This window comes from Sinocyclocheilus grahami, unplaced genomic scaffold (assembly GCF_001515645.1).
Source record: "Sinocyclocheilus grahami isolate Dianchi unplaced genomic scaffold, SAMN03320097.WGS_v1.1 scaffold913.1, whole genome shotgun sequence".
NCBI classification, from domain to species: Eukaryota; Metazoa; Chordata; class Actinopteri; order Cypriniformes; family Cyprinidae; genus Sinocyclocheilus; species Sinocyclocheilus grahami.
Window position 1 is genome coordinate 103,550 of NW_015506092.1, and position 8,695 is coordinate 112,244.

General features: G+C 37.2%; 1 protein-coding gene across 1 annotated transcript in view; it reads right to left on the minus strand.

Annotated features, from left to right (window-relative positions):
• Positions 1-8,695, minus strand: part of phgdh (phosphoglycerate dehydrogenase) — a 15,727-nt gene that overhangs the window by 4,754 nt on the left and 2,278 nt on the right. The window contains exons 4-9 of the mRNA XM_016249143.1: positions 8,614-8,668; positions 8,228-8,326; positions 8,011-8,143; positions 2,208-2,356; positions 1,937-2,089; positions 615-753 (exon numbers count right to left, since the gene is read on the minus strand). Of these exons, the coding sequence (XP_016104629.1) occupies positions 615-753; positions 1,937-2,089; positions 2,208-2,356; positions 8,011-8,143; positions 8,228-8,326; positions 8,614-8,668 (728 nt within the window). The remainder of the gene's footprint in view (positions 1-614; positions 754-1,936; positions 2,090-2,207; positions 2,357-8,010; positions 8,144-8,227; positions 8,327-8,613; positions 8,669-8,695) is intronic.

Consider the following 8,695-nt stretch of genomic DNA (forward strand, 5'->3'; position numbering starts at 1 on the left):
GTAACATTTCCGTCTCACACTTGAGATATTCAGCCAATCACAACGCACTGGATAGCTGGCCAATCACAGCACACCTCGATTTTCAGACCGATGAGCTTTGTAAAAATCGACGCGTTTCAGAAAGGCGGGGCATAGAGGAGAAACAATAATGTACAGTATGTGGAAAATAATGCGTTTTGAACCTTAAACTGCATAAACACATTTCATCCAATTCACATTTTCATCCGAATCCACTATTTAAAACACCAATAAACTTTCCTAAAAGTTCTAAAACTTGATGTGGGTTAACTCGATTAAAAAAACTTTTCAAGGGTATCAACAGAATAAAAAGAAATTTCTCAGTAGAGTAGAACCATTACAATACAATAAAATATGTCTGACAATGAGCTCTGATATGTACATCTGGGAGGGTTTCCACCTGAGCAACTATGTAAGTCTTGTGTATTCTGTCCTGCATCATGTGGAAATGACTTGTCCCAACAGTTAGTAAAAGAAAATGTACATACTGTCCCAACAACAGGATTGATTTCTTGTCATTTGTTTTAAGCACTCATTCAGTTAGTGAGTGAATGACAACAATTTTAACAGCATATTGGGTGAATTACTCCACTTACCAAGTGATGTGACGTGGACCTGACTGTAGGGTTGTTTAGAAGCGGTGCAGGCCTTCAACACGCTGCCCATGGACTCTCCCAGCCGAATCCACTGATGAGAGTCAGGAGAGAAAGTATTGACCAACACCTGAGCATTCACCTGAGGATGAAAAAAAAAAAAGGACTTAAAGTCGTGATCTTTCATTCTGTATTGTGACATACATCCGAGTGACACAGATTACTGAAAAAGAAAAGAATGTAGGGCAGGGACTGGGTTTTATGTATCGATTGTTCATTGGATGGAGGAGCTAAATGTGACCTTGCAGCCAACTATAAGAAAGGGGCGGAGTTAAAACAGACTAAAAGATTGGAGAAGTCTGGCATGTCACCAGAAAGAAGTCTGCCTTGTCACTTCTTCTGCCTTGTTGAGTAAGGATATTTTGATTTTAAAAAATTAGTTCCAAATTTAAAAAAACAAATGGATGTATTGTTCACTTTAAGATTAATAATACGCATTTACAACAGAGTGAATTTTTATTTCATGCTGACATTAAACAATTAAATCCAAGTAAAAATCATAGAGTTGTAGGTGATGTGTTTTTTTTTTGTTTTTTTTCAGTTTAATATTTTATGTAATTATCATTTTATGCCATATCAGCATCAAAGGCTATATTCATGGCAAACTCAAGAAAAATCAGATTTAATAGTCTTAATACTTCAATGAATTGCATACAATAATTTAACAATATTATTTTTACAAACAAACAAAATAAAAATCTTTCAAATTGAAAAAATAAAACAATTCCCAGAAGAAACTTCTTTAATGTTTCCTAGTCCTCAATTTAATAGAGCTGTTCATTCATAACAAGTGCAATCTTTTCAGGGTGGGAGTTTGATCAATTGGATATCTTTTGGAGCTGTGATGTGCTGACATTTTCCTTTCAATATATCCTGTATAGATTTTATTTTAAAAAATTGTTTTAAAAATCGTGATATTTCCAGGCTTTCCCTGACTCCGGAATTTTCTTTGGGTTTTCAGAAAAGCAGTTTTGGATTTAAAAAGAAATACTGTATCTGTGGTGAAAATTACTTGAAGATTTTTTCCATGTTTTGTTCTACAAATTAAAAGACTTACCCTAAATATATTAAAATTTGCATTATTTACAGCTACTTCGGTGATAATTTAACTATTTGACATACAAGGATAATTTGTTATGATTTTACGTGATTAGAAAAAAAATATCCTCTCATAAATAAACAAAATGTCCTGAAAAATGTTCAGGGGGGAAATATTGCCCCCTCATAAAAAGTAATTTGACACTGTAAAACTAAGCATGACTCACGGCTCCCACTAAGGCTTTGCCCGTGGCCATGTCCACAATCTGCAGGGCGATATCTCTCCCACAGCGGGCCTGAGCTTCTTTAGTGCTGGCTCCCAGATGAGGACAGCTGATCACATTGGGATGGTTCACCAGCACCCGGTCCTTTGGAGGCTCCTGAACCCACCGAAAAAGACATTATCAGTATTATTTTAAATATGTTTGCATGCAATGCCATTGACCAGTGGCAAGAAGCTAAAACCATTCTCAGTCGAAGTGATCAACAAGCTCTGACCTCCACAAACACATCCAGCCCCGCTCCTCCACACTGTCCCGACTCCAGAGCCCGGAGGAGGGCGGCTTCATCAATGATGCCGCCGCGAGCACAGTTCACCACCTTCACACCTTTCTTACACTTAGCAAATGAAGCGTCATTAAGGAGACCTGTGTAGCACATCAGCAAAAGTTTGATTTTTCAGTGGGGCAATTCAAGCTAAATTAAATTAGAACCGCAATATAGCCTAGTAGTGCAATTATTAAAATGCATAATAATAATAATACATGTTATTATCATTATTAAAATATAAATTATTATAATTATTATTAAAATAAAGAAAATTGTTATTATTATTAAATACATTATTTTAAATTTCATTTTAAGATTACACTAGATTAGATGCATGTACCTCAGGACCAGGGTTATTATAGTTAAACTAAAAACAACAGTTTATTAAAACTAAATAAACGTTAACTGAAATCAAATAAAATATTTTAACATTGCAACATTTCTCATTTTCATTTAGTTTAACTTGATTTACTAAAATAACTAAAACTGGAAAAAAAAACACTATATAGACATGTTTAAAAAAAAAACTAATAAAAATGACAAAACAACAAAATTACTAACACTTAACTAAAATTAAAATGGAACTTAAAAATATTACAAATAAAAACTTGATTTGAAAACTAATGAGATATTAATAAAAAAAAAAAAGCTATAATAGTATATCTAGTGATGGGCTCTTTCAAAACACTGCTTTGTGAAGCTTTGAAACCTTTTCGAAACGTGTTTCGAACCAGTTTTATACATTTGTAGAGATTTTTAAATGGCACATTTGTATAATAAAAAGAGTTGTAGTTAAAGGGGTCCTATTATGCTTTTTCAACTTTAGTTAGTCTGTAATGTTGCTGTTTGAGCATGAAAAAAGATATGCAAAGTTACAAAGCTCAAAGTCCAATTCAAAAGGAGATGTTTTATTTAACAGAAATCAATTTTCAAAAACTACAACGAACTTGTTTGGACTACAACGCATGTTTTCCGGGATTTGTGACGTCACAAATATCGAGGAATGGGACGAGACCTGGTTGAGCTGCACTAGAGAAGGCAACGAGTGTTATCACTATGTCGGAGACACGCTAGCTTTCCCAAGGCAGACGAACTTAAGAGTGCTTACAATCATCCGGGTTTAAATCGTGCTCAAATTGATTTGATTTTGACGCAATATTTACACTGAAGCTCACAGGCGGCTATGGTAAGGGGCATGACATTTCCCGACCAGGCGCCGAGTGGTGCCAATCACAGCACACACTGGCCCAGCTGACCAATCACAGCACACACTGGCCCAGCTGACCAATCACAGCACATTTCGTATTTCAGAAGGCGGGCCTGCATTTACATAATTACGAATTAGGAACTATTCGAGCCGTTCATGCTAGGGATGGGCGATACCAATTATTTTCTTTCCGATCCGATACCAAGTACTTTCAATACAAGTATCGTCGATACCGATAACGATACTACAATGAAATATTTTTTATGCGAGTGATTTTTATGTTTTTTTGATAGCCATCATTATTAATATTAAATAAACTGCAATTGACATGATTTTTTTTTTACATTTATTTAAAAATACTGAACATTATTACCGTATTGTCCCGAATATAAGACAATGTTGTTTTCTTGGAAATACATCTGAAAAAACGCGGTCGTCTTATATTCAGTGTCTAGACTTTGACATGTCAATAATACACACACAACAATAGGTGGCGCCAAATACGCATAAAACGAGTGTGCCATGAAATATGTAATGTAATGCGTGTTGTAAAGATCGCGAGTAAAAACAAAAGAGAAAGAAAGCCTTACAGCTGCATGAGTCGTGACTGTCACGTTAGCCTGATGGCACCAAACTCTCTTTGTGATTTTAAAACGTAAGACAGTACCCAGATTTGAAGACTACAGTAAGATTTAACTTCTACTGTTAATAAGCTGTTGGTAGGCTACTATTAGATGGATAGCCTAAATGTCCTAATTCAGATGGGCTACCTGTTTTTTTGTTTTTTTTTAATGGTATATCATTGTTGATTGTTGGTACATTTTACCAGTTTTTACCATACTTTCAAAACAAAAATTAAAATAGGAAAAATATGCAATATGAAAATAATTGAAGACAAAATGTGTTTTACTGAGAAAAAACAAGATTTGGTTTTTAAAAAGCCTTTTTCCAGAAGGTACATCTGGAAAAAGGGGGGTCGTCTTATAATCAGGGTCGTCTTATATTCGGGCCAATACGGTAATTAAATAAACATAGATAAAACACTGTAGGCTAGATAACAAAAATGGAACACGTCACACAAACCTTTTTCAATAATTGTCGCATAATGTTTCTACATTTCTTCCCTTTATAGGTTTTTGAGATGAAACAAGTGAATGTTGACATTCTCCTCGAGCCTGTTTTTCTTTGACTGATTAAAAAAAATAAAAACCTAACATAATAAATAAAAAAAATAAAAGCCTGATAACAGTCAATGGACTGGAACGGACTGAAAATAAAACCAGAGATGTCTGTGAGACTTGAAACACTTCAAAATTATTTAAATGTCAAATCAGCTGAACTTCAGGTTGAATCTTACATTTAAGTTGCAGTCTTCATTTGTGCACACTGATATACAAGCCGGTGTAAACCATGAAAACTGGTTTATTAATTTTTGTGAAGGAACAAGAGAATGTTGACATTTTCCCCCTTTAGCCTGTTTCTTCTTTGACTGATCAACTCCCCTGCCTTTGAGAAAATTCTCTCAGATGGAACAGATGATGCAGTGATCCCAAGATACTTTTTTGCTAGTTTGCTGAGAGCTGGGAAGGTTTGCTCATGATTTCTCCACCAAACTAATGGGTCTTGGTTTCGGGGAACTACTTTCTCCTCAGCATAGCGACGCATTTCAATGATAGAATCACTGCTTCGTGATTGTTGTGCCGATAGAACCTGGATGTCAAAATCCTCCCATATGCCTCCTTTAGATGTAGCTGATGCAGTACGTGGGGTCATTGGAGTCACTGATGAGGCACAGCTTGCTGTAGGTACTGACACAGACCTTAGGACAGATGTTGAGGTAGCTTCTGGTGCAGCAGCTAACTCAGACATGGCCAAGTGGACATCCTGCATTTCAGATAGGATTCGCTTTTTCACTGCTTCTACATGATCTTTGTCACGAAATGCCAGGTGCTTAAACCTCACGTCAAGAAAGGTGCTGGCAGCGAGGCTATGTATGGTTTCAACCCCACGGAATCTGCGCTGACATTGCTGTGCCAGTTCTGTGGCAAAAGAGCAACCTTGACGCTCACTGGCAGCAGTTGCTCTAAGAAGCAGTGATACTAGCGGAATGACCTTTGAGATAGAAATGTGTTTTTCTGCAGATACCTCACGTGTTGCCTCCTCAAAAGGTCTCAAGGCCTCAATGGTCAGGTGGATAACAGACCGCTCTTCATTTGTAAAGCACAGGTCACTCTTCCCAAGTAGACAGAGGGCTGTTGTAACGGGATCCATTTGTTCATGTAGCCTCTCCAACATGTAGAAAGCTGAATTCCACCTCCAACTGAAATAATGAGTTTGTTCTGTCACCTTCAGTTGCTTTTGGATCTGTTTAAGCTTCTCTGTGGCTTTTGTGCTGTGGTGGAAAAAGGATACAATGCTTCGGCATTTTTCCAGCAGGTGAAAGATTTCAGGAGATGCTTTTATTGCATCTTCGACCACCAAGTTTAATGTATGGCATGGGTAATGCTTCCACCCAGCCTTATGCACTGCAGAAACTATATTCGCACCGTTGTCTGTGACAACTGCAAGCACCTTTTCAGTTATAAAGTGAAGTGACATGTGGCCAAGTATGGTGACCCATACTCGGAATTAGTGCTCTGCATTTACCCATCCAAAGTGCACACACACAGCAGTGAACACACACAAACCGTGAACACACACCCGGAGCAGTGGGCAGCCATTTATGCTGCGGCGCCCGGGGAGCAGTTGGGGGTTCGGTGCCCCATTCTTCAGCTATTCTTTTCAGCTCTGCACTAATATTGTCCGCTGTATGCGGTGCACTGAAACGGCAGGTTCCTAACACAAATTCCTGCATTTGCCAGTTGTTAATAAAACGACAGGACACAGTTAGGTATGCCTCTGTGGACCTTGAGGTCCACATATCCGTTGTGAGTATCACATGGTTTTCATTTTGTAATGTTGCCATTACTTTGGCTTTACAGTCTTCATACATGTTGTTTATTATACCCTCCATCAGCTTTTTCCGGCTAGAGATTTGGTAACGTGGATCAAGAGTCTTGACAAGTGCAATAAATCCTCTGTCTTCTACAACTGAGATTGGCTGGAGGTCCCTCACAATCATCTCTCCTATGCTTCTTGTAATTGCTGATGCTCTCTGAGAGTCATCTATGAAATATAATATATAGATATTATTATTCTTGTGTTACAGGCATGAAGAATTTATAGTAAATCTCTCCCAGGTATTACTTGACACTTAAACGAGTTAAATGATATAAATTATTTCATTAAGAACATCCACCATACCAGGTAACCGAAATAGATATCGGCTAAAAATAAATAAATAATTAAATAAAAATCAAGTTTAAACTAAAATGTCCAGTTTAAATCTTTATACTCATATGCAGTGTAATATTCTGCTCCCCATGAAATACAGTAATATCGTCATATCTGAAACAATCTGTATTGCATAAAGTATAGGCTATAAATAAATGTGACTTGACTTTTGTATTCAAATAACCTAATCACCACTTGCACTTGGTACCTGGATAATGTCCGCCTCTCTGAAAGGATTCTGCTAAAGAACTCTGCCTCAAGTCAGAAGATGGGGGTCGTGTCTCTGTTACCTCCTCTGCTCACCTCAGCTGTACTTCGTTGTGCTCTTTAGGGTGTTTTACTTTTAGATGCTTTATCATATTTGTGGTATTGCCACAGTGGCGTATTGTTTTTTGACAACGGTCACATGAAGCTTCATCATTGTTAACTGGAGTAAAATAATTCCAGATTATGCTTCTTTTTTTTTTTTCAGTCATGACTGCAGCCACGCACTTTTTAAACCTGCGCTTGACGAACTGAGCGAACGCTTGACAAGCGAAGATACAGCAGAAGATAGTTCCTATTGCCATTCCCATGCAAGTAAATATTTCGATACTATACGATGTACTACTATTATATAGCATAAAATCACTTGTTTAAAAAAAAACAGGTAGGATCGATATTTCTATTTGAGAATCAAACTTTTTGATACAATGCCAGTATCGAAAATATCGATACTTTAGGATCGATCCGCCCATCCCTAGTTCATGCCAGACTGGGGAGAGAGGTGTTGTAATAATGTAAAATATGTGAAAAATAATGTGTTTTTCGAACAACCTAGTACGAGTGTTCTAGTACACCCCCAAAACTAAATTAAGACTTTGTAAAAGAGCATAATAGGACCTCTTTAATAGTCTCTTATTGGTCTGATTAACCAAGCTTTCCATAAAACAAATAAAACCAGCCCTACAATTTTATTAAGATTGAAACACTGGAAACAGTGAATCTTTTTGCAAAGCAATTGGTTCAATTGATTCAAAGTTTGGAAAAGCTTTGTTTCTTCCATTCACTAAGTACATCAATGATACTAAAATATCACTGCTCAGGATTTGAAACTTTAGTCTTGCCAATTTAGGCAGCAATATGAGATGCATCACAATATTTGTCAAAATAATAAAAACATGTTTAACTGAATTGTACAGCAAGCTAGCAAAATGTTTTGTTTGTGTGTACCTGTGGTGGAGGGCATGAGTGGAGTATGGACTGTGATATAATCACACTGTGGCCACAGCTCCTCCAGAGACATCTGCTCCACACCCCAGCTCGCAGAAACCTCCGGAGGGGTGATGGGGTCGTAACCAATAGTCTATCAGGAATGCAATAAAAAAAAAAAGTTTTAATTGCATTTGCATTTCAAGTTAGGACAGTTTTTAGGACACAATAATCTTACCGTCATACCGAAGGACTGCATTCTCGTTGCCACCTCTTTGCCGATTCTTCCAAGCCCTACAATACCAAGAACTTTTCCATAGAGCTCTGCGCCCATGAACTGCAAAATCATTAGCAAAGCACTCAGCCATCTAACACAAAAATGTGGAGCAACACATTCAGTGATCGTGATCGATTAGTGATGACTGACTTAACAGACGGGAAAGTATGGCTATGGAAATCACAACTCTGACTGTTTTTTTAAACTATGCATACTGTGCACAAACTTTCAGTATATTGCCAAAATGTGCAATATACAACAGGATGGAGCATGCAATACTCCATCCCATAATGCAATGCCCTTTAAATACGGCCAACAGCCACACTGAGGACAAAAAGTGCACATACCTTTTTACGATCCCATTTTCCATCCTTCATTGACATGACAGCTTGTGGAATATGTCTAAGAAATATATTTAAAAAAATAAAT